The sequence below is a fragment of the Anthonomus grandis genome, chromosome 6, assembly GCF_022605725.1.
Source record: "Anthonomus grandis grandis chromosome 6, icAntGran1.3, whole genome shotgun sequence".
NCBI lineage: Eukaryota > Metazoa > Arthropoda > Insecta > Coleoptera > Curculionidae > Anthonomus > Anthonomus grandis.
Window position 1 is genome coordinate 31,198,226 of NC_065551.1, and position 27,774 is coordinate 31,225,999.

At 34.5% G+C, this 27,774-nt stretch overlaps 1 protein-coding gene across 5 annotated transcripts in view; it reads right to left on the bottom strand.

The window, feature by feature from the left end:
• Positions 1–4,492: 4,492 nt before the first annotated feature.
• The window catches only part of LOC126737113 (uncharacterized), a 59,286-nt gene continuing 36,004 nt past the window's right edge, over positions 4,493–27,774 (bottom strand). For 2 of the 5 annotated variants that reach the window (XR_007660882.1, XR_007660885.1), the window contains 6 exons: positions 26,736–27,719; positions 20,434–25,223; positions 11,304–11,345; positions 11,115–11,228; positions 10,936–11,050; positions 4,493–5,678 (listed from right to left, as the gene is read on the bottom strand). Coding sequence is in view for 1 of the 5 variants with exons in the window: in XM_050441846.1 (XP_050297803.1) it covers positions 5,670–5,678; positions 11,115–11,228; positions 11,304–11,345; positions 20,434–25,223; positions 26,736–27,719 (5,939 nt within the window). In the remaining 4 variants the exon portion in view is untranslated. Of the gene's footprint in view, positions 5,679–10,935; positions 11,051–11,110; positions 11,229–11,303; positions 11,346–20,433; positions 25,224–26,735; positions 27,720–27,774 lie in introns of all 5 variants that reach the window. The other 3 variants (XR_007660883.1, XR_007660884.1, XM_050441846.1) reach the window with 3 other exon arrangements.

Genomic DNA, 27,774 nt, shown 5'->3' on the forward strand with positions numbered 1-27,774 from the left:
GAGGGACACCAACGTTAATTTGAAACCTCTAGGTATGGGTCCATCGACGATAATCTGGATGGATCGGTTCTCGTGGAAGCTTCCAAGCCAAGCATCGAGTGGTATTGATGACAAACCATAAGAATACAGTTTGTTTACGAGGTTTTCACGTCTGACCCTTGAAATATCCCGAGCTTGTACGGGATTTACCATATTTCTCAATAGCCTTGGTCGAAACCTGCGTGACATAGTTCGTCAGCAGACCTGTGTTTTCGAAAACCACACTGACGGTACTAATGATGTTGGTAGACTCCAAGTATTTCAGAAATTGCTGCTTGGCAAGTTTTTTTTCAATATCTTGGCAATTGCCGTCACTTAAGTAATCGGACGGTAATTGATGGGTACCGTCTTTTTTCCTTTTTTTTGGTATCTATTGAATTCACGCAAGTTTCCAGTTACCAGGGAACAGAGCTCTTCTGTATGAACGAGAAAACAGTTTGTACAATGGTGGTGTCAGCACGACCACACATTTTTTTAATTTCACTATTGGTAGTATTCCATCAGGGCCAATAGACCTATTAGTGTTTAAGCCTTGGAGAACTTGTTGAAGATCTCTGTGACGGAAGACTATCTCTGGCATCGAAGAAGCCTTTCTTGGCAAAATCGCTGGTGTTTTGCCTTGTGGATCTACGGCAGAGCTTATTGCGAATATCTGATTCGGCAAGTTTGCCTTTCCACTGCGGCCATTGCAATGGAACGATCTTGCCTAGTCAATGATGGAATTTTTATTTTGTAATCTACATAGCCAAATGATTTTGCTACAGAAACAAACAATCTTGATCTATTTGAGCAATTGACAAGTTTTTTCATCACTCTCATATTATTACATTTATTTACAGGTATCGATAGTTTGCTTGCACGCAACGTCTGAAGAGCTTTTCAAGGTGTTCGGAATATAACCCTCTCATGCTTGTTAAAGTGACTTCTGACATCTCGCTTCCACACACTAAAGGATCATTGGTCCTGAAACAGACATCATTTCAAAGAAAAGACTTGAGAATTTTGATTTAATATGTATATACAAAACTGTAAACAATATCGTTGATTCTTCATCTGTTTTAGAAAAACTCAATTTTAACATCAATCCCTACATCATTCGAAATAGACAAACTTTTGTAGTATCTAGGTATTTTTCCAATTACTTATCGAATTCTTTAATTATTAGATGTACCCGTATGTATAATAGTTTAGAGTTAAAGCATTCTAATATTGATTCATTTTTTTTGAGCTTTGATGCCTTTAAACGACACCTAAGATGGCTAGATTGTGATGTAATTTTTAGAATGAATTCTCCGTAGTTGTAAGTATTATTATGTAAAACTTGTTTACTAATTGGTATTTGTGATATAACGGGCTTTCTTATTATTGGACAGCTACGTCTGTCTGTAAGAGAGCCTTGACTGTAAATAAATGAATACATATTGTACGAGTCAGGATCCAGGAAGTTAGCAAAGTCTCCCTGTCTATCAGGGATTCTGGTTGGCTTCCTTATAAGCTGCGTTAGATCGTGACTAATCAAAAACTGTATGTCGCTGTGCACTACTGTGTATCGCTGGGTGATTTATAAAGAAAGCCATATAACATCGGAACCTGGAATTTCCAGAGCTTCTTCCCGCTGGCAAAATATATTCTGCTGGCTTCTAATAAAGAGGGCGAGTCCGAAGTTGTACCTAAATCGGGTGTGGAGATCCTATCCAGGATTCAACATTTGAACCTTGGTTGTTTCGGAGTTTACTTTCGTCTTTGCTAGAGCTAACATACGAGGTCTGTTTGTTTGCAGATGTTAGTTCACGCCGACGTTTAAGTTCTTGTTCAGAATTCTTATATTACATAGATATTTTTCTGACAATGACCTGTTTTCGCTCTATTGGAATCAATATGATTAGATGTAAACAGGTTGGTCAAGGTTGGCTGAAAGAGGCAAAACTACAGTTTGTTGTGCTATTAATGCATATGGCAATTCAATACCCCCATTTATGATATTTCCATTTTCCATGATCAAAGGGGCTCCAATTGGAACTGTTGGATTTGCTAGTCAATCCGGATGGATAAATACAGATCTTTTTATAGAGTGGCTTAAACATTTTATTACGTTTTCAAAAGCCTCAATAGCTTCTTCAGTATTACTTATTATGGACAATCATGAAGCTCACATTAGCATCCGGGCAGTAAAATTATCGAAAAGTAATGGCGTTGAACTATTAACATTACCTCCACATACTAGCCACCGTTTGCAGCCACTTGATAAGACTTTATGGGCCGTTAAAACATTACTACAATGATACTTGCAGGTAGGTGTTAAAAAACTTTTGTTGCATGTCGCAATGATTTAACTAGCAACTATTATGGTAAAGTCATTTCTAGTAAAGCAATTATTGGATAAGGTGTTACGATTATATAACTTAACAGCTATAAAATTTTAAAATTAATTTATATTTTTTATTAATTTAGGTATATTTTTTTTCATTGTTCTAGATTTTGGTTAATGGAAAATCTAGGGAAAAGGATAACTCCATATGACATAGCGGAACTGTTACGAAAGGCTTATCTCCTCGCATTTAGCATGAGAAATATAATATCCGGGTTCCGCGCTACGGGAATATTCCCGTTTGACAAAAATATGTTTCAAGATAGTGGTTTTTTCTCAGCTGAAGTAACCAATCTTCCAATGGATGAGCACGTTACAGGTGAAGATGATGAACGCTTGCAATTACCACCGACTTCAAGAATCACTGAGCTTAGTCACACTCCAATGAATTGTGGTCATATCAGCGGCTCTAATAATGACAACACTTAATTTAGACACCCCAATTTATACCTCTACGTTTTTATGGAAACTCTGGAAAAACAGATCGTAACCTCCGACATGATTCGCCCATACCCGAAAGCACGGCTACGCCAGAAATAAATAGATTAGAAGAAGACGAGACTTCGAAAAAAATTAAGCAGAAACCTAAAGTAAAAGCAGTAAAAAAAGATATCTCTAAATATAGTAAAACCAAGAAAAAGGACTTAAATGAAATTAGTGACAGTGACAGCGATACAAATGTTATTCGGGCAGATAGTGACGAGAATGCTTCGTACCTAGAACCAGAACCAGATCCGGTTATTTTAGACATTGCCGATATTTCAGCAAATAGTTTTGTGTTGGTTAAATTTTGTTAGAAAAAAAACGTTAAGGTATTATATAGGGCAAGTTACAGACACTCATTCGAGTCAATGCGAGTTAACTGTAAATTTTTTACGCAAGCATGGTAACAATTTTATTTTCCCTATTATAGATCAATGATCAGTCTACTATAGATTTTGATAATATTGTGTTGCATCTTCCTTCTCCAGCTCAGATTGGTGGAACTGCAAGGGCAAATAGCTTACATCGATTTGCAGTCTTATCATATCGGATAAAGCATATAATGTTACATTTATAGATGTTTTTAAGTTAAGCCTTACATATTTAGTGTCATGTCCATGGTACCCCTTTGATGTGTTCAAGGTGCCCCTGTATGGGGCACTATGGTCATATTTTGTACTTAAATAAAAATGCGTGAAAAAAAATCTTAAAGTTGTTTTGATGTTTTGTTTTTACAAAAACTTTATTGTCCAAATATGTAGAAAACGAAAGCTCCAAGTCAAATTTTGTTCTTTTTATAATAGTTTTTATTAAAAAGTGTCCAACGTGCCCCGGTCTCCCCTATGCAGTGGGTTTTGCTAGAGTGGATTCTTCGCATTGGAAAAACCTTACATATTCAACATAAAGCACATTAGTACCATTCGAGTAACATTTATTCGGGTCATTTTAATAAGATAGACTCGAGCTAATGCACGGTCTAGAAACATCCAATTACACTTTTTCCAAGTATTCGGGACTATTACAAGTGTTGTCTAAACAAAATTATAATCCTGGCCACACAACAGCTAATCCACAGTAACGTAACGAACCTAAATTGCAGACAGACATTTTTTGCGCCGCCTAGAACAGAGCAAGACTTAGCTTGATCAACGGACATAATCACATGAAGGGTAATCGGGCTGTGAATTCAACTATTCTCTTAAACCACTAGAGCCCTAGCATTTCGTGAGTCTACTGTGACAAAGCGAGGTAATATCCATAACTGCAATTTGTCAGGAGCTTCTTAGTTACCCGAACAAATCGGAGGCGACTCGCAAATTATCGCTAACAAGAAGATGGTAAATTGATCTGTCAATTAAATGGGTATTTAATGAAATTAAAACCGAGCAGGAGTCCGTTATATGGAGGGCATGGGATAACGGAAATGCTATTCTGTCAAACTAAGCTTATTAGCGGCAAACTAAGCTTATTATATAAAATATTTAGTTATTTTTAAAAACCGAAGACTCAGTTAATACTGATAGAAGATATTTGAAACGTCATTCTATTAGAAGGCAGATATTTGGACATATAGAGTTTTTAAAGATAAAAAAATACACGATGTATGAAAAATATCTTTATTACCAAAAGTAGAAAAATGGAAAATATCTTTGGTAGCTGTATGCTTAACAAACTAAAACCGCCATCGCTTAAGTAGCCGTAAATTATCACAGAATATCTTACAGAGGTACGGTAAAAATGGGTATCTTACTAATTTTATCTTAGAAATCGAATAACTGTAAAAAAGCTTTCTTGAAGCTAATAAATACTATAGAGCTACCATTGTACTTAAATTTTAACTTAATGCTTTAGAAAAAAAATTACGACCACATTAAAAATTCTACCCAATTTTACCCGTGATACTACATGAATATTTAAGTAAGGGGTCAGCCATATACTAGTTTTGGTAATTTTTTTTTTTGAAAAAATAAAAAATATATATTTTGTTAACAAAAAAAATATTTTTTAAATTATAACATTAAAATATAACTACTTTAGTCAGATAAAATCTAATTATATTTACTAGATACTACTAAAAATACTATTTGGAAAAAGCTTGATGGTACCGTAGCCGTTACCGGAAAACCCGTTATAGCAAAATTATAGTCTTTTGAATATATTAGTTTATCTGACAAAGTTACTCTAAAGTTAAAAGAGGGTCTTTTTAAGGCCCCTCTGAACAAATCGTTAACAAGGTAAACTCAACTAATTAACTGAACTTAAAAAATGATTTCAACAAAATATAAATTAATGGCATTTTCAAGTTAAATAACAAAACTTCTATATTTAACTAACATTTAACTAAATTAAATAATTTATATCTAGGAAGCTAAAATTTATACTAATACAGCAGACTTGACGATTGCAAAGGCTTTTTTGGCACCATATGGAAGTTTTACGTAACTCAGATAAGTGAGTTTGTATTTGATTTAGTATATCGGTATCAAACCATGAGATTTATTGACAAGTTAGGTAGCTTAAAATAGAGACCTTTTAACAACAAATACGTTCTAAGCTAATATTATTAGCATAAAAATAAAGTAATTTTAACTTAACATAGCTGTTTAGTAACATTCAAAATTAGCTTAAGGCCAAACATATTAACTTATTATTATCACAGAAAAATGTATCGTTAAAATTAGTACCGTAATACGCATATTACATTTTTAATATCCAAGTAATTTTTCGAACAAAACTACTCTTCGTTGATAAATAATTCATCGGCGTGATAATTTGGTAACTAACTGGCCTGGAAGAAAAAAGAATTTTATTAATACTTTCATTTATTATTTAACGGTTAAAGCAGTGATGGTAAAAGCAAGCCAATGCATAGAATCGAAAGGGAATTGTCTTATATAAGGAACAACAGAATTCTTAACTAAGGGAAAACATATGTAAGAAGTGTTACAACCAAAAATTTAAAGCATGCTATGGTAACAACGACAACGTTTTATCTTCCTTTTATGATTTAAATGTATTAACTATCAGTTACCTTAATTTTTTAGTTAGTTTAGTTAATACATTAGCTTTAATATAAATTTAAATTGAGTGAAATTTGGTAGAAACAATTCAACTAGGTTTAATTTTCTCTATTTTTTTTTGGTGGGTCATATAGTTCTTTTATCTGGCCTGGATCAAACACCGGTATTTCTTGTACAATGCATGTTTACATACAATTAAGACCTGTTTATATCTCGGTTTTTTTTTTCTTCTATTTATTTAATTGCTATATTTAATTATTTTCATGATGTTGAAGGCTGGTCATATGAACGTAAGGTCGCTGCTTGGTTGCTTTGATGGGATTAAGCGTCATATATATGAATATAGTTATATATTTGGTGTTACTGAGGCTGTCTGGTGATGTTCTTGATGGTGTAGTTTATATTAAGGGATATCAATTGTTGAGACTTGATAGACCCACACGGGGAGGCGGAGTAGCTATTTATATTAAAAATGGCCTTAATTTTTCGGTGTGTAAAAGCGAGAGTTTAGGATATATTGAACATCTATGGATTAGCCTGCTTATTAATGACAGCTCCCCTCTTATCTTGGGTGTAATTTGTAGGCCTCCTAATACTAATTGTAATGAATTTTTATCCTGCTTTGAAGACGCTTTATTGCATTTTTACACAACTTATAATAAACTATTGTGCTTGGGTGATTTTAATATTCATTTTTTAAATGAATACTCTACTAATACTGTGGCCTTAAATAACATCTTGGAAACATTTAATCTGACTCAGTATATCTCTGAACCAACTAGATTGACTCAAAATAGCGAGAGCTTAATTGACTTATATTAATATTTCTGATCATTATCTTACAAATGTACATTGCTTGATCAGGATCTGATTACATCAGACAGTATTAATGTAACTTTTAGAAATTTCAAAAGGATTAATATGAATCAATTTCAGCAGGACTTGGAAGCAATTGAGTGGAATGCTATTTATATTTTGGATACAGTGGATGAAAAAGTTAATTTTATTTCCACTAAATTAACTACCTTAATTAATAAACATGCACCTCTTAAAATAATAAAACAAGTTGGTTCTAAACCATACTGTCCGTGGTTTACTGATAATCTAAAATTACTAAAAAGACTAAGAAATGATGCACTAAATCGATTTCGCCTTACACGTTTGCCTCAACATTGGGAATATTACAAACAGCTTCGTAATACTTTTACAACAGCATATCGCGCAGAAAAAAAAGCATACCTAAATATAAAATTCCAAAGTTGTAACTCTAGACAAAAGTGGGCTGAATTAAAAAAAATTAATGTTGTGAATAGAAAAATAAATTCACTTCCGACTCATTTAAAAAAACCTAACGAGATCAATTCACATTTTGTTAGCACAACAAATTCAAACTCTGCTCCTAACAAAGACCTTACTAATTTTACAAGAATAATAAAAAAGTCAATCAGGAATTCTGTTTCACTAAGGTAACAGATACAATTTCCAATATTGTGCTTGGGATGAAATCTAAGGCTTCTGGAAGCGATGATATTAACAGTACTATTTTAATATTGTGCTGCCCCTTTATCATTCCTTATATTAAACATTTAATTAATTATTGTTTACGATTATCAACATTTCCGAGTGCTTGGAAGTCGGCCATTGCTATTCCTTTTCCAAAAGTAAATCAGCCCAATGACTATGGACATCTAAGATCTATTTCTATCCTACCAGCTATGTCCAAAATTTTAGAGAAAGTTATGGCAATGCAAATTTCTGTCTTTATTTCAAGTAATAATATTTTGCCATTAAAGCAGTCAGGATTTCGACGTGGACATAGTTGTACAACTGCGTTGGCTGAGATTACAGACCGTATTAATGGGGAATTGGATAACAGCAAAGCTAGCGTTCTGGTACTTCTAGACTATTCACGAGCTTTTGACTTATTAAATCATGATGTTTTGTTGAGTATTTTGGTTTATATTGGTTTTCGGTTTAATGCTCAATCTATGATTCAATCTTTTCTAAGTAACAGGACGCAGAGGGTATTAGTTGATGGGAAGTACTCTGAGGTAATGACTTTACACTCAGGTGTCCCACAGGGAAGTGTCTTGGGCCCCCTTCTTTTTACAATTTACACGTCTAATTTTATTAATTCTTTTCGCCATTGTGATTATCATTTATATGCCGACGACACTCAAATTTTATACTCTTTTAAGCCAGAAAATGCGACAGAGGCTAACCTTAGAATAAATACGGATCTTTAGGCGCTTTGTGAGGTGTCCGAGGGTCACATGCTGAGGTTGAACCCCTTGAAATCGGTGGCTTTATTATTTTATAATGATAAACTACGTGAAAATATCTTGAGTCAGTTGGATCTAAGTATCGGAAACGCTAATATTTCTTTTAAAAATTCCACTAAAAACCTGGGTTTAATTTGTGACACTAAACTTCTTCGCGGATAGTGTTTATGGTCCTTTTCTGGATGCAACACAGGCCCGGAGAGTGCAAAAGGTTCAAAACTCATGCATACGTTTTATATGTGGCATAAGACGTGGACAACACGTATCACATAAGCTTAAAGAACTTAGCTGGTTGTCAATGTTCAATAGGCGTGTACTGCACTCGGCTTGTCTGTTTTATAACATCATTAAATTTCAGTGTCCTATCTATCTCAGTAGGAAAATTGTTTACCGAACTGATGTTCATAATATAGATATACGTAGAAAGCACATCCTTACGATCCCCAAGCACAATAAGGAACTTTTTAAAAGAGGATTCTCTTATAACATAGCGTCAACCGTAAATAAATTTCAAGTTACTCATTTTAACACATCTTTATCCTGTTTCAAAAGAAGGATCAGACAGCGGCTTCTCAGTGAATGAGTTTTTATGGGCGTTTATATGCATTTCAGAGAAAATAAGATATTATATACATACAATTTTCTTTTATTAGGCTTAGGTTAGGTAACTAAATGTAAGTACGGCTTAGAATTTTTCTACGGCTTTAACAGCCTCTCCTTTTGGAGAGCAGCTGACTATCAAGGCCATTTGTTTCATTTATATATTTATTTTGTATTTGCAAAATTGTTATAATTAATTGGAACAATAAAATGATTTATTATTATTATTATTATCTTTTTTGTTTACATTACAAAGCATTTTCTGTGACCTGATTATTAATTGCTCGTCTATTTACTAGTATTAAACACAACAAAAAGCCTCGATTGTTAAAAGACATCACATTTATCATCATAACAGCGACTTTGACAGGGGTACAATTCATGCCTATCGAGAGGTTAGTTTGTGTTATGTCTGGCGTATTAACTGTGCTGCAATTATGACTGTGTGTCGGATATGGATAGAAGAAGGTAGAGAAATATGACGAATACTGGTTAACCGAGTCGCACCACAGAGCGTCAAGATAGGCGCTTCAGACAACGAGCTCTACGAGACAATTTTGCTACTCAGATCGCTGACCAATGGTTTGGAGCAGAAGGTAGACCTGTTACTAGGCGTATATTTTATCGTCGTATTCCAGCCTTTGGATTTTTTTCATATCGTCCGCGGTTAGATTAAAAGTACTTGAAGATCTTTATTTTTCCTTAGCACAATATAATTTATCCTACCAGAGCTCAAAATCAACGTTTGGAGGCAATGCCAACAAGTTATTAATCGGTCGACCAAAGAAGTTTCCAGTTCTATGTACCAAGAGCTTTTAATACACTTCCTACTTCGCTAAAGAATAATATTAGAAAAATATATTTTAAAGACGACACGAAACAGTGGATAATCCTAACGGACAGACAAATAATTCATAATGTATTAAATACTCTTCTGTCTACCCGATTTTAGACGAGAAACAACCAAACAAGGCTTTTTTACTGACGACAACATCTACCGATTAAGACCAAGAAATTGAGACCTGTAGACCAAAATTTTTCGTAGTTTAAATCTTATATTATTAGCAAACTTTAGAATTCTCAGTAAATTTATTAACATTCGAAATAAAACATTAGTGGACGTTGGTATGGTGCTTAAACGACCAGGGACCGTAATTTTGAAACCATTTGACTGTTTGAAGACGTCACGTTGTTTAGTATTTGTTTGGCAGCCATCAATAATAAACGTTTTCAGTGAATTTGAGAAAATGGAGAAAATTGGTCATCGTTATGTGATACAATACTTTTATTTGAAAGGCCTCAGCCCAACCAATATAAAAGCTGAACTGGATTCTACTCTGGGTGAGGCTGCTCCTTCGTTAACAACTGTAAAATATTGGGTAGCAGAGTTTAAACGAGGCCGTACGAGCTGCCAAGACGAACATCGCAGTAGTCGATCAAATGAGCTGACGACTTCAGAAATTTTAAAGAAAATTTACAAAGTGGTACTGGATGAGCGCCTGGATGAAACTCTGGCAGATAGAAGACTGTGTAATCTGTCCACTACTTTTATCCACATAAAGGCTGGTGCAGTTTTAGCTGAAAAATCTTGGGTGAACTTGCCCGACTTTAATTCCGGGTGCTCTTGCATAAATGAAATTAGTTCTTTCTTTTGCTCACTCGACACAAAAACGCAATATTTTTTTATTTTTTAACTTAAAGAAAAAGCCAATTCGAAAAACCCAAGAAACGCCATGAAAAAAATCTCAAAATTCCCCGATGTTTTTAAACTTAAATTTCAGGTTAGGTTAGTAAAAAATCTTTATCGTCTTCATCCCGTTTGACATGGCCTCCAACAGCACTCGACTTTGCTACGTTGCCACTACATTTCATGTTCGTATGCGAATGAAATTTCGAATGCTGTTCAAAAATGCACCTTTGTTCGCATTCGAAGATTCTCGCATGGTTTCGAAAATACGGCCCCAGGGCGGAAACTATTTAATATAACACTCGAGTTCTAAAATTCCAATGTAGAACTGGACTTTTCAACGATCTGATACATAATGATTGAGGTTAGCAAAAAAGAAAATGATGACAAATATATACTGAAACTACATTAAACATACTAACTAAATGGTTAAAAATTATAAACATTAATACTTACCTTTTTTAAGCTATAGAAAATTGCCTAATTTTTTTCAATATTTTAAATAATTGCCCTAAGTTGTATTATCTATAACAGCACGACAAACAAGTTTATGTGTATCCCAGTGATTAAGCTAAAATAGTATTTTATTTTAGTTTTAAGTAACATTTTATTTGTTATAGTTTACTATTACCTACCTGACATTTCGGACCGCAGTAGGAGGTGTCCATGACCTCGCAGATGCAGATATATTTTCCAGGTTTTCCACAATTGCACAGCCTACGGGCGACATATGTCGTAACTTCCTCATTCTAAATTAAAAAAAAAAAATCACCGCTTGTTAATACAAATTAAACTAATATAAAATTATAAAAAATAAAACAAACCTGAGTCTGAATAGGGCTGGAAAAACCGCTGTCAGTAGAAGCCTAAAAAAAAAACGAGAAAAGTCAGGGATATTATATCTGCGGCAGTTATTCGGTCAAAAATTGTTTATCCATTAAAAATTTAAATAATGCATTTGCGACTCGGGTTAAAAATTAAAATAAAAGTAACGGAAAAATACAAAAACTGTTCGTAAGCAATATACCCTAAATATTACATTTCTTAAATGTATAACTCGGTTCCCAGAAGTATTAAGAAATTGGATGATTTGGATTTCAATAGAAACTGGATTCGGCAGATAAGCAAAGAAGCGTTTAAGAATTTACTAAATTATACATAAGGCGATAAAAATGTGATTCATTATAAATTTATTTGCAGGAAAAATATATATAGCTAGACTCGACACACATTTCAATGAGAGACATTAAATTTGCTTATACTTTTACTTGGTATTTTTTTGCTTGTACCTGAATGAAGACATAAAATTATTTGTTACATAAGCGCAACATGAGCAAAGTTGTCTATGGTACAAATTGTCTATTGCTACTTCTGTGGTTATTGTTTATTTACTTCTTTAAGAACTGTACGATAGATAATTTTGTGATAATTTTTAGTTGTAAATAAACTGATTTATGTGTATTATTATTAGTCCGGTAACTATTTTTCGAAGTGTCCCAGACTATTCCGCTTAAATCAACAAAAAATAAATTAACGTTAATGGCAATTATAAGCGTATAACAATAATAACGATATCCCAGGTGTACAAAACGTTTTAGAAAAAACTTGTTCCTTCACCCAAAGTACATACACTATCGGACAAAAGTAGAGAAACTTTTTAAATTTGCGTTTTATTTGAATACTTCAAAACTAATGCAGTTCTACACATAATGAAAATCAACAATAATTGTTAAGACTTAATTTGTATAAAGTAAAATAAATTGTAGAAGAAAATCCTAAGATTTAATTTAATTAAACAAAATATTTATGAGACAAAAGTAGAGAAACTAAATTTTATTCCAAAAGTACAAGTTATTTCTTATTTCTATCTTAGAAAAATTAATAGTAAGTAGAGTATCCCTTATTGGCAATCACCTCGCGGCATCGATTTGGCATGGATTCCAACAGTTTCATAATGGTTTCCTCTCTAATAGAATTCCAGGAATCTTGTAAAACTTTTATAAGATCATTTTTATTACTGATCTGATGTTGCCTTACACGCCGGTCTAGTTCCTCCCAGAGGTTTTCAATCGGGTTAAGATCGGGACTTTGCGCAGGAAAGTCCATAACCCTAATATTTTCCGATAAAAACCAATCTTTGACAACCTTTGATTTATGTTTGGGGTCGTTATCTTGTAGGAATATCCAAGTCAAAGGTAAATTATCCTCAGCAAAGGGTAGCATTACATTTTGTAGGATGTCTAAATACACAAATCGATCCATGATACCCTCAATGATGTGTAATGGTCCTGTACCGAACCCAGAGAAGCAACCCCATACCATGCAGGAGCCACCACCATGCTTTACCGTAGGCTGTGTATATCTTGGATCGAATCTTTTGCCTTGTGGTCGATGTACCCATGAGATTCCATCGGACCCAAACAAATTGAACTTACTTTCATCAGTAAAAAGAACTTTTTTCCAGTCGTTGGTTGTCCAATGCAAATATTTTTGTGCAAAGTTGAGTCGGGCCTTCTGATTCTTCTTGCTAATAAACGGCTTTTTAGCGGCTCTTCTACTAAATAATCCTCCTTCCCTCAGTCGTCTTTGTATGGTCTTAGAACTAACATTAACACCAGGTAATTCACTTAAAATTTTATTTGCTGATTTGTGAGGATCAGACTGGGCAATTCTTTTTATCATCATTTCCATGTGTTTGGTTGTTTTTCTTGGGCGGCCACTTTTTTTAATGCTTTTTGTTGAATTTCGTGTTTTAAAATTAGAAATTGTCTTGCTAACAACGGACTTATGCAAATTAAGCGTTTTACTAATGTCCACTTGTCGTATACCACTCTTGTGTGCATCAACTATTTTTCTACGAAGGTCTTCAGACAAATATCTTCCGCGAGGCATGTTGATTAAAAAAACTATGCAAAACTATCAACAGAACTCACGTAAAGCGAACTAAATACTAAATTTGGACGATTGATATTTAGGTTTCTCTACTTATGTCCATCCGAAAATATTTGAATTCTTTTATTGTAAATAAACAACTGATAAGAGGCATGTAAAATGCGGTAAAAAAACGCAGTTGTTGAGAACTACAATATTTGTAGTAAATATTTAATTTAAATACATGGTTTCCGTAAATCAAAGAATTTTTAGAAGTTTCTCTACTTTTGTCCGATAGTGTATTTCAAGGTCATTTTAAAGTCAACTTTTGTTTTCACATGGAATCAAAAAAAGCGAAACATTTTATGTTCAATTTAGTCATAGAGTAGAAGTAACATTTCAAGGTCATTTCAAGGTCAGACGGTTTCTGCAGCCAGAATTAGCATTTTTTTATTCCGGAACTATGAAGGCGAAGCATCTTGCATTCAGAATTTTTTTGACCTCTCAAGGTCATCAAGCTGCGGATAGAGGATAAAAATTTTGAAAATAGAGGGTATAGCAATTTTCAGTTACTATAAAAAAATAACATGTATTTTTGGAGTAAGTCAACTCCTAAACGCTCTAACCCAAAATTTCAAATAGGACAACCTCTTTTGTCATACCTTATATTCAAACAAGAACTAGCTGAACCATTCCATATGTCGAACTAGATATACAGTATATTTTTTTCCCTAAATACGTCAAATGCCAAGTGATCAAGTAATTTATTTATATATAAATTTACTACATTTGTAAGCACTTTAACCAACTATAAAAACTATTTATGTAGGTGCATATAATTGAACAATAAAATAAAAGACAATGCGTTCATGACTTGTCCTCGTCACGATGATGTGATTAAATGTGTCTAGATATCAGCTTAGTAAAGTAAAAAATGTAAACCAGAATTTACTTTACACCTTTAATGACTAGATATTAGAAATATGTTTCGCATGAAGGTCAGCGATGCATCAAATGTAACTCGTAAGTTATGTTTTTGGTGCTACAAGTGACTTATTACTCATCTGATATGCATATCAACAGTTGTTCATAACGATCTCCGGTTAAGCGGAATTAATCCATTGTACAGTGTTATAAAAAGTGTGTGTAAGTGTAAATAAAATTGTACACCCTAGATCATCACAGGTGTACAGTGATAGACCGGATCATTTGAACATTTGGGATGATAAAGAATTTAAGACTAGATTTAGGTTGGAAAAGCAAGCTGTAAAATTCATAGAAGATAGAATTTCTGAACAAGTTTCATCTGTTACGGACAAGTATGATGATTTGTATTAGTTCAATTACACTATTTATATAGACTTTAAAAATACTTTTAGATCTTAGATAGAATATCGTCAGCATTTTTGTTTGCTTTTAATCTGAATAACAATTGATTCTAAAAAGTTTACAATATTTAAGATTGAAAATGAAGTTAAAAAACCTGCAGTAGCATCAATGTCATATTTTGATGTTAGTCCTGTAAGTTGGCTCCCTAATATTTCATGGATATCACTCTCGCTTGCAGTTATTGTTATAAATTTTTGCTTGGCCCTTTTTTATATTCTCATACTTATTTTTTAGAAATGTAACAGTTCTAATGGGTTCTCCGAGAACACTGTTAAATTCCTGACAAATTTGCTCCAAGGTCTCTGCTTTAATTTCATTATTGTTGTGATCCGTTTTCTTACATTCTATGCTTTCCTTGTATTTCTTTACTAACTTAATAAGAACACTTTCTTCTCTCACGGAGAAATTGCTTGCCTAATTTTTTTCTCCATGTCAGATAAGCAGACCCAAACGGTTTGGCAAGCAGCAAGGCGGCACAAAACACTTTTAAACAAACAACACTTCGGAAGTTACGGTCTTTTTTTGTGTTTAAAAAATACTTATAATCGGCAACAGACAAAAAACAAATAAGTTAATAAATAATTTTAATGAATAGGAAACTTCTTTTTTATGTGGCCATTGCAGACTTTAAATAGAACCTAGTTTAACTAAACTTGTACTGGAACAACACACGAACCTCTGAACTACGTTCAACGAAGAACTGCAGTTTAGTGGAACTTAAGTTGAACCACTGCTTGTACAACCGGGCCTTAATGAATGTATTCTAAATGTAATCAGTGGAAATCATAGCGAAAAATAATAAACTAGTAGCATTTTCTGTCTTTTGTAGACTTGTCATTCGAAGTAATCTATGCCAACGTGAATGTTCTCTATATTTTTCTTATACTTCGAGAAGATCTTAAGGTTTGTTAATTGCAAAGGCGTAATCTGGTTGGTTATCCTGTGAGTCCAGCTTTTTTTCGGCCTGCTGGTTTTCCATTCCAGTCTCTCTTGGTCTAATGGTCACGCCAATATCTTTTTCTATTCCTCCCATATCTCACTTCACCTTGCATACCTCTCTTAGGGCGCTCGTTTTCACCTCTGAGTGTCTTTCCTACGATTGTTCTTAAGGTTCTGATGGTTTTTTTTCTGAGGAAATTCTGTTTCTTATTCGTGTTACCTAAAGTCTCGAGACCATATGTTAGCACCGGTCTAACACAGGACTTGTATATCCTCACTTTACTATCAATGCGCATTTAGTTCCTTTTCCAGATGATAACTCTCAGACATATTCAAATTATTGCGGTTTTGTTGACCTGTGATTTTATCGGATTGTTACTATTACGAATTTACATCTTAATGGTTCTCTGGAAAAGATAGGAAGAGATTTTGTTTTTTTTTTTAATGGAGATTGATATGTTGTATTTTTCACTAGTCTGATTAGACTTATGTGTTTGCCTTTGCAGTTTTCTTTCTGTCTCTGCCAGGATTACCGTATCATCCGCATAGTTATGTTTATTTTTTGCACTAACTCCTAATGACTCTTTAAGGACATCAAGGATCTTGCAGAACTGGCTCAATTTCTAATAAAGCTCAATCTGTTCCATTTGATCAAATAGTTACTTCTTCAACTGACTAACAATGGTCGTGCCCACCTTCGTAATATTTTTTTCTAAAATCTGACGATCTAAATTATATTTGTTGTGAATATATGTATGTTCTAAGATCCAGGAAAAATTAATTTACGCCCAAGTGACTACTTATCTCAAACGCTAGTCTCTCTTTAGTCCTACTCAATAAGGCTTTTATAGGGCTATAGTATAACTCCTATTTTACTATGGGTTCTAGATGATATATACAGTTGTGGCCAAAAAAATAAGAGTGCATATCAAATTTCAAATCAAACTGAATTAGCTTCGCTATATGTTAGAATTTGCCAATAAAATACTACGCATTTTCTTCCGGCATAATAATCTGTTTACTTGATAAAATATATAAATAAACCAAGAAAGCCTTATTTTTTAAAAGCAAGTTTTTCTTCATTATTGTTTGAAAATCTTGTTGACAAAAAAGTATGAATATTTTTTTGTGCATCGCGTTGGTAAGTATGGGTTGCGCAAAGCATTGTAGCCGCTAATTTTGTAATTGAAGAGTCAAAATAAATCCTATGCATTTATTGCAAATGTGCTTAAAAGATCACCTTGTGTAATCTCCAGAATTTTGAAAGCAAAGTAAAACAGAAAATGTTCCTAAAAATCAAGGCCGTCCAAGAAAAACCACACAGAAGACTGATTGATAAGCTTATTGTACGCGAAGTTAGTAAACAACCTTTTCCCACATCTACTTCTATAAAACGAAACTTAAGCCTAAGTATTAGCACTAGGACGATAAGAAGACGTTTGCAAGACCAAAAATTATATGGTCAAGTGGTCAGAAAAGTCTCAGTCCTAAGCAAAAAGAATATAAAACAAAGACTGGCATTTATTAAGAATTATTTTAATTAACATTTTCAAAGAAGTTGGTGCAACATTCTTTTTAGCGATGAGACGAAAATCAACTTATTCGGATCAGATGAAAGATTATTCGTTAGAAGGAGGAAGAATGAAGAATATAATCCTAGGAACACAATAGGCACAATTAAACACGAAGGTGGAAATATCAAACTGTGGGGCCGTTTTTCCTACAATGGAGTAGGTCCATATTTTGGATTAAAGTGACCATAACAAAAGAAATATATTTGGATATCTTGGATAGAGTCATGCTACCATATGCCGAAGAAAACATGCCTGTAAAGTGGGTGTATCAACAAGGTAACGACCCTAAACATACGGCACGAATTGTTAAACCATGGTTTACACAAAATAGGGTTTCGGTTCTGAAATGGCCATCACAATCGCCTGACCTTAATCCTATTGAAAACCTTTGGAAGGAGCTGAAAAACCGAGTAGCTTATAAAAAAACAACAAATAAGCAAGATTTGTGGAAAGAAGTTCAGGAAGCTTGGTATTCCATCCCAGTTGAAACATGCCAACATGCCAACTGATCGATTCGATGCCACGACGATGCGCAGCCGTTCTCAAGAATAAAGGTGATTCTACCAAGTACTGACCCAGTTATCTAATGCTGTCGTTTCTTTTGCGGTACATTGTAATTATAATTTTTTATGGCCATTTTTAAAAATTCCTCTGGCAAAGAATAACGTGTATTTATTCTTTTATCACTGATGGCATATGTTGTACCAATATGAAATCGTTATTGTTTTTTTTCTCTATGTGGCACAATATATTATTAGGAATATTCAAATAAAACCAGGCACTCTTTTTTTTTTGGCCACCACTGTATATAAGGCAACTGATTCCCTAACTACAGCACTATTTCTGCTTGTTTACAGCAAAGTATTCGACACAATAAATCACAAACTGCTGTACTCTAAGTTGAGTTCTTTTCGGGATTTTCTCTTTTATCTGTTCATTTTTCTCAGATATATCTATTACGTAGAACACAGTTTGTGCATTTCGAGAGTGCAGAATCTTCTTTAACGCCTGTGCAAAGTCGTACCACAGGGGTCAATTTTGGGATCCTCACTCTTTGTTATTTATACGTGTGATATGCATTGTATTATCAATGGTTGTAGGGCATCCGGATCTAGACCAGTTTTTCTAAAGGAAATATGCACGAGTGTGAGAGTTTAGAGTCAGTAGCTGAATATTCTAAAAATATTGGCTTGCGACTAAATCCGTCGAAGTCGATCGCAATATACTTTGGTCCTGATCATAAGTGGGCATCGATTAGTCTGGCTATTCACGTATGTCAAACTCGAGTTACGATTGTGAGTAAATGTAAGAATCTGGGCATTATTCTTCTATCAAAAAGTAAAGATATGCTCAAACTACAGTTGAGAAAGGTTTTGTGTGAAACCCTGGTTCTCTCTCATACAGAATAGTGTAATTTTGAGTACGGACCAGCCCTGGAAGTAACATAAAATAAAAGATTACAAATTTTACAACACGCAAAATTCTTGTATTCGTTTTATTTTGAAGGGTCTGTAATCATGTCAGATACCTGAACTAAAGTGGTCGAATATGCAGGATCGAGAGACAATACACAAGGAATGTTCCTTAGCGGAACACCTGAGTACTTTTGAGCATGTTTTTTTTTGCAACGAGTTTCAACGTCTGGAGTAAACACGAAGCATTGATTGAGTTTTTCAAGTCATTAGTAAAATAAAGAAATCTACCGTGACAGTAAAAAATATGTTATTGATTAACGGATTTAATTAAAAAGGGTACATGTGGTTCGAATACTAGCTTCCCGCATTAATTACATATAAATCAAGTAATCAACTAACTACCACCTAAGCCAGAGGGACATGGTTATGGATAAGGTCAAAGGTTTCCGCAGAAATAATCATTCATGAATTTTCTATGACTTAGGCCCAATAGCTTTCGTTTATATAGTGTGTTCCTCGAGGTAAAGGACAATATTTCATTATGTGAACCTTAAATTCAAGTCGAAATTGTAATATTTCCGTACTAGTCTAAAGGATTTAATTGCGGTGAGTTGGAGGGATTAGGAAACTAAGGTTCTTTGTCAAACCATACATCAGGAAGAATTTCAGTGACTTTCTATTAGTGGAGAAGAAAGTGGGAACATAGTCATGCTGTAGTCAAATCCGTTGTATGCTTTGAAGGAAAATATTCGGTAACACAGGCAGTTCTTCTCGTAAGAACTGAAGATACATTTTAGATGTCAAGGGATCTTCAAACATATAAGAGCAATTCGCCAAACATTAACCAACTTACCCATTTTTTTTTCGTCGATCAGGTTCTCTTCAATTTGGCATACTGAAGCAACCACTGCTGCTCTATCACTTGCGTGATAACTGCTTATTCTTAATTTGTAAAAACAAACCTGACAACTATTATTATACATTTCTGCCAAGCTATATGAAAATAACAAACGAAACAAGTATCCTTGGTACTCGTAGTCAATGTGGTTATGACATCATAGTAAGCCATCAAAAGGCATCTGCAAGACGTTTTAAGAAAAATACCAATATTTCATAAAACATCTCAATCTACAAAGATAGACACCGACAGGTTATTGATGCTATAAATTCAATATTTTTTACTTTCCTTTATGTGTGCACGTCCAAAAAGCCTATTTTAGTAGTTCGACACCGAACCAAAAAGATATTGACTTTCAGAGGCCTATATTTCATCAAATCATTTACAATATTTTTACAGGAGTTCCTTAAAAATGACTCCGTATTCTTAACCCTAGACTACCGAACTAGATCATATGATTTCATTACAAGAGCTTTAATAAAACTTGTTGAACGTAGTGAATCATAATGCCGAACGAAAGGCTGAAAATTCCTATAACAGTAGTATAGAATTTGAAAATGACTTATTGTAATATCTTGAGATATGATGATAATCAAGCTCTATTTTAGATTAGAATATACAGAGACCTTCGAATTATACAAAAAATATATTATCTCATCAAGACACGAGGAAGCTCTCCAAAGTAGTTTACTATAAGAGTTCTAATAAAACTCATCAGAGATGCTGAACAAATTAAGTCTGGCAAGATTACACCTCTCTCTATCTTATAAAATATGATGATAAGGAGGTTAACAGAAAAGAAGGTTCATTTTACATGATACTATATAAGATTATCTAAGAATTATATTAAAAAAAAAAACTTACTTACCACTCTCACCTCGTTTGCACTTTGGTCCCCTCCATTATTTGCTTGCTCCTGCTTTACAAACACGAAATCGACTTCATTTTTCCATTCGCTTTCGTCCATATCATCGATGAATGTCAAATCGATAGTGGTAATGGCATCTTCAGAGATTCCGGAAGCTGCAACGTCGTCCGTCACAGATGCAGCGGTATTTTGTCCATCAGGTTTGAAACTTTCAGCATAATCTTCCTGTAGACCTCTTGACTCAGTATTAGTCGTGTTTTGAGGAATGTTCAGTTCATCTTCTATTTCTTCATCACTACTATCCAAAACTTCTATAGTCTCCAGGGCATCAGAACCTGTTTTGGTCGCTCGTCGATTTTTCTTAGATCCGTTTCTCTTGGATAAATTATGTGACTTGCTTGAGTCAATCATCTCAGGCTGTGCTGAATCCGGAATTTGGCTAATATTTTGATCGCTTATTGGAAATGTTTGCCGTTCATATACGTCATAAGACGTTTTAGGAAGACCTGACTGTTCAGTATATTCTACACATTTAGGTTGGTTTGTAGTAATATTGGAAATTGATTGGATCATTTCAACTTGTGCAGAAGGCTGCAAAGTTGACGGTTGAGTAAAGTTGTGTACAATAGCATTTGAAGTCGGCACAGGAACTGATGGTTCTTGGCCTAGTTTAGAGTTATTTATTGCAAATATTTGCGATTTAACAGACTTGGCATTAATTTCGTCCAGAGAAGTTTTAGAATAAAATTCTTGAACTGACTTGTCAGTTGTTGAAGCAGTGTATTTTCCGCCTTCCGTTTGGTATGTAGCAATATTGGATACTGGTTGGAATACTGGAATTTCTGCAGAAGGATGCAATGTTGACGATCTATGTGAATTTTTGGCATTTGGGTTTAAGACTGACTCACATGACTCTTGGCCTTCATATGAATGACTTATTTGTGGTATAACAGACTTGACATTCATTGTATCCTGAGTAGTATTTGTATAAACCGCCTGAAGCGGCTTGTCAACTGTTGAAGTAATGTATTGTGTCTCTTCTTTTTGGTATATACCGGATATTGGCTGAAACATTGGAATTTCTGTAGAAGAGTGCAGTGTGGAAGGTCCAGTAAAGTTCTGTGCCCTTAAGGCTAATCCCGGTGCGCCTTGGCCTGCATAAGAATCACTGATTGGTAATGTCTGTGGTTTAAGAGACATAGCATCAGTAGCATCCTCAAAAGCAGTGTAAACTGCTTTGTTACCAGCATTGGATAATGGTTTTGCAGAAGAAAGAAAGGTGGATGGTCTAGTAGTAAAGTTGTGTGCAATAGCATTGGAATTTGAGACTGCAGCTGGTGCGTAAAAAAAGGAGGAGTGAGTACTGTGTACCGTATTACAAACATTTGTAATTACTCGTGATGTAGGCACCATGATGGCTGATGTTGTACTAATAGGAAATAAAGATCTAATGGCAACATTTCCATTCACTGCACTAGAACTATTTGCTCCGAATAAGGATTGAGATGGTAATGATTCATGAACCGAATTTTGATTTCGTTGCTGTATATCCGATACCGAAACATTGCTCGAATGACTTATTGTTGGTTGTGAATGATAGTTTGAAACACCTTGAGCTCTGTTCAAAACAATTTGTGGATTGCTTCCATAAAAGTGTTGTGGTGCTAATTTATTCATATTGGTGGCTCGAGTTGTAACGCTATGATTTGGTAAATATCTAGGCATATTCCCCATACGTGATAATTGATCAAGTGGAGTTACACACGTCTGAGTTACAAATGTATGCGCCGTATTGCGATTAAATTGATGTCGAACAGAAGGTATATTTGTTGCTAGAAAACTTTTATTGTTACCAGCAGATGAAGATTGGAGATTATCACCAAAACATTTATTGTTTACAGGTATAAGGGATACATTTGGCGGTGAAAGAGCATCTAAAGATTTTCCGAAGTTGTTATTCTCGGCAGAAGATGAAGTGTTTTTTAGCATGCTTCTATATTGTCCGATTTGCTTTATTAAAGTATTTCGCATATCTTCCGAAAATATTTCAGGTCGTTTCAACGACTGATCGTTTGATTTTTTACCTGCCTTTTGAGTTACGTGTGTTATGACGTTAATAAGGGCTTTAAACATAGGATTTCTTGCATATTTCTCTGCATAAGGATCCATCAGTCTTTTAAGTAACAAATATATCGTCACTTTAGACACTTTTTTTGGTATATCTCGGATCGAGTTTAATCTAAGCACTATTGCTCCTATTAAATCTTCTATTGTACTGTATAGATTTTGTGTAGCCTTAATCTCAAAGAAAAAAGATAAATCATTAAAAAAGCTGGTCGCTTGTAGCAAAATCCGTGTATTTATCTCATGTTGAAAGCGATTTAATTCCACTCTAAAAAAGTCCTGGCAATACAAATTGCTTCTTAACGCATCTTTATACAGATTCTGGGCATTTAGTAAATGCATAAGAAAATAAAGGTGTTTCATAAAAATTTGTATGATTTTAACAAATTCATCTGCAGATAGTTGAAGCTCATCAAGAGGTAATAAAGATGTTCCATTAAAAATGTACTGCAAAGGTTTCTGACTCGGTTCAGTGGTTACTGTAAATGTAGTAGAATTCTGAGTAATTGTAGAAGCTGTATTATTATACATTTCTTGATTGGAAGCGGCAACCAAGGTTTTCCTTTGCGGTATATTAGGTGGTGGTTTACGGAACCAATTTGAAGTTCCCAAAAAACTATTATTTTGGGGAGTAATTGAGGGTGGCTGTTTAAACTCTGTAATATTATTTCCTTCTTTCTCATTGAGATTAGTTGGAGTAGGATCATTTGCAACTTGAGTTATAGGTAACTGATGTTGCGAAATCGATTGACTACTGATAGGATGAATATAGGTCGAATTATTATCCATATCCGAATTCGTTGTACATTTAGGCAAAATCGATTCTATTGCAAAATCAGATTTTTTTTCTCTACAGGAACTTATTGCAGCCACTTGACCAATAAATAATCGATATTGTTGCAATAACGTTTGCTTATCAGTAGCGCAATTATTTAGAGTGGTATCGTGCAAGTTAGGAGCTCTAATTGTACATTGCCGTAAAACCGGCTCTGTTGCAACGTTTCTGTCTTGCTCTTTAACATAATTTATTGGGGCGGGACAATAATTACGGGCTTCGGATGTAATCAACTCGTTATGTTTCAATGTTTGCTTAGTAGCGGAATCATTAGTCTTATAATTATCCGGCTGCAAATTAACAGCTCTAATATTACATTCGGGCAAAGCAGACTCTATTACAGTTGGTTTTCTACAAGAATTTGATGGAGGAGGACAACTGGCAACTTGAGCCATAGGCAATCGATTTGTCGGCAACGTCGATGGATTTGCAAGTGAAGAATTTACTGAGTAATCCTCCAAATTAGCACTCTTCTTTGAACTGCTAGAATATTCCAATAGTCGAGAGTTTTGAATTATTGAAGTAGAAGAAATTGCATTACTTTGCAAGTCTATATCTAGAGAATTACGACTTCTATCTCCATCAATTATAATAGTACTGGAGTGACACATATCACCTGGATTATCTGATAGCGAAGCTGTACTTACAGCGGGCGTGAAGTTTTCATTTTCTTTTACAGGTAAAGACGAATCTCTATCAGGACTCTTAACATTTGTTGACATATCAGTTTCATTCTCTTCTTCCTTTTTCGAAACATTTTGACTCATTATACTTTCCTTACAGCTATCCAAAACTTTGTTCTCATCAGAGAGTTCTTCACTCCTACTACGATTATTTGTAAGAGGCACCGTGGCCGACACAGCTTGAACCTCTTGATCAGCTGAAGACTCTTCGGAAGGATACAAAGTCACTAAACATCCTTCTTGTGTGTTTCGCTCCAGATCCAAAATTTCACGTTTCAAGTTATATAAATCATCAGGCAAGCTTTTTTCGGGTGTTAAATCAAGATCTTCTTCATTTTGTGTAAGATCGACTAGAGGTGTGGGCTCTTGAATCTCGATAATGTCATTTTCAATGTAAGCTGTTATCGAGTCATTGCGGACATCTGGAGATTCATTTATGTGACATCTATCCACACACTTATCTGCGACACTTTGTGTTATTAGTTGCCGCGGTTTATAAATCGATTTTAATAGAACCAGTGTGCAACAGGACTCTTGAGGAAACTCTGTTGTAACTTGCGATGAATAACGGATTGGTAGTTTGACGCAATCACTAGCAGCAGCCGATTTGCTTTTTTCTGCTTTTGTTTGTTTGTCTGCAGTCACTTCAGTGCCTAAAGCTTCATGGTTTTTGGGTTTTTCTAAGACCTTGCCTTTTGTGTCTCCTTTTTCATCTGATTTATTCTGATCTTTCTTTTTTTCATTTAGTTTATTTTTTACTTTCTTATTATCTTGACTTTTTTTGTCAATGACAAGTTTGTCAGTTTTCTTACCCTGACAGTTCATATCGGTCTTTGCAATATTTTTTTGCGGTCGACTAATTTTGCCTTTTATCTTGTTCTCCGTAATTGGTTTATCTCTTTGATTTGGTTTCTTTATAGTAACTTTACTAGCCCTAGAGTCGGTAGCTAATGTTTTTTGTGAAACTTCAGACGACTGGGGTTTGAGTAATTCATCAGAATCGGAATCACTTTTATCAATGAATTTTTTCGATTTTGGCACCTTTCGCCTTTTCTGCCTCGTAATCACTGATGAACCTTTTGTATATTTACGTTTTCGTTTATTTGGCCCACCTTCTCCAAGTTCACTATGGTTGGATAAGTTGCTATCTACAAAAAAAAACGTCATTAGCAACAACCAAAAGACTCTTTGACTTATATCTCAATAACCTTTAGTTAATGAGTGAGTTACAAATGGTGATTCAATAAGAAGGCAAAATTTGAATTGCGCGCCATATTTGACAATCCTAATGTAACATGATTATGACGTGACAGATCGAAAGTTGACAGATGGGAGTTGCTACAAAATTGAGCATCATACGGTAGAACAACGCGTCCTGATTGTAAAAAGGTAAAAATTTAATTGCCACTATTCATAAATTCCTATGAAATAATGTTCCAAATTCATCTACTGCTAAAACTATAATTAAAAAATTCGAAAGTCGAGGTCGTAAAGGTTGTCCAGATATTAAGCTGGCCAAGCCCAGTCATATCATGACAATTGTCCACCTTTGAAACGAAACAACAGTAAAGACACGTTCTGGTAGAATGAAGACTTAGAAGCAACCCTTAACCGAATAAAACAAACGAATCCGAAAGGCAGAAACTGAATAGTGGAGGAAGTACCGCGAAGAGGTTAAAAATACCACTGTTGCAGTAAGACTCAATATCCCAAATGGAGTCTACACATCCTGGGAAAGAAACTCTAAATTTCTTGCTTAGCACTCACCTCCCAGAATCCGCTGAACTTGAATCAAATAATAACCTTCCAAATCTCAGTTACCAAATTACCAGGGCACGAAGAGTGTATGTATTTTCATTCGTAATTGGATAAACTGCAGTAGAAAAACACAAGTTTAGAATGATACCGAAGATATTAAAGAACTGAGACAGGGATATGTCGCAAAAACCGGCCAAAAAGTCGAGATTTTGCCTCTTCTAATACCTATATCCTGGACGCACTTTAAAAATACGCGAATAATTATTATAAAATTAGTGTTTTCATACGTAATTGGGTAAATTGCAATAGAAAAATACAATTTTAGAATGATACCAATAAAGAGGCTAATGTATCTAGCAAAGGCAAGTGACCTTTTCAATTAGGAAAACTGCAACACGTGATGCAATTCGGCTGAAAAATTCGTGAAAGCTTCGTGAAAAATTCGGCTACAGTGTCAGGGATTTATTAAGACCTTGCGCTAGTGAAGGAAAATTAAAACAATCAATAAACCAAGCAATGGTAAATGGCGAACATTATTGTGCTATGATAACATCGTTTGCTGTGGTTCATCTGGAAGCTATTGATCTGGACGACATGTTGTGATTTTAGCATTTAAAATCTCATGTTTATGCCAATAGGCCTGCAACCATCGAAGCATTAAAAATTGAAATCAGACTCTATATCAATGAAACACCACAACATGTATACAATAACGTTATTGAACATTTCGTCAAAAGAGCACGCATATACCAACGAAGCCGTGGTGGCCGTTTATAAGATATTTTGTTTCATACATAATTCCCAAATGAACAAACCATGTTTTAATCAACACTGAAATCTTGCGCTTTAATTGAAACACCCTTTACTTCAAATTATAAAAACAAACAAAGAAGAAAACTTACTGTTACTAGTACTGGCCTCACTTTCAACGGGACCCTTGACTATTTTGTTATTCTGATATTCCTTTTTTGTCACAATTCTTATTTCATCGGGCCTCGAATCATCATCATCATCCTCCGATAAACTTCCAAATAGATGCACAAATCTATCCCGGAATCTTTCGTCGTCGGCCCGCTTTAAAACACCTTCATTTTCAGGATCACAAGTGAAAGTGGATCTTCGTCGCTTAACTTTCGCTGGACTGATCTCACTTTTTGAGTTTATAGAACTTGGCTGCTGATCTAACCTATCATTGAACTTGGCTTTTGATGAATCATCTTTGGTATTTTTATTATCTGGTTTCTGTTTTTCCTTTTTTTTGCACTCCCTTTTTACAGCTTTCGCATTTTTTAAACGGTCCTCTTCGTCTGATGATGTCGTTAGCACCCTACAACGTTTCCTTTTACTAGTGCTCTTTCTATTGAGACATCTCAAATCAACAGTAGCGTCAGAGTCACTTGCATATCCGTCGTTTTGAGTAATGCCGGAGACATCTGAATAAGGGTGCAGAGCAGATTCATCCTCAGATATATCAGAGTACCAGTTAACTTGAGGAATTATATTGTTTTTTGTAATTGATTCATCATTAATATTAGAACGCAAGTCACCAATGGATTTAGTTTTGCGTAAAGTAGCTTTTTTGCTCGGTGAATCGGTAAGGCTTGTAATTCTTTTTCTGCTGCATGTTGGTAGATATATCGAATCAGTTTCTGCTAAGGAAGTCTTTTCTGTCCTAAGTTCAAGCTTTGGTAAGCCTGATGAATTTTGGGTATATATACCTATGGTCTGTTGATATACTTGCGTCAATTTAAAAGAATCATTGCTCAGAAACCTTTCATCATCCGATATCTCTTTTGGAGTTGTATCGGAATTCGTTACATTTACATGAATCGGATCTAAGTCGTCGACCATTTTTTCTAACTTTGGTGGTTGGTCGTAGTGCTTGGCTAAAAATGATCAGAATTTAATGAAGGTTTTAATTTTAAATGTTTTTATGGTATT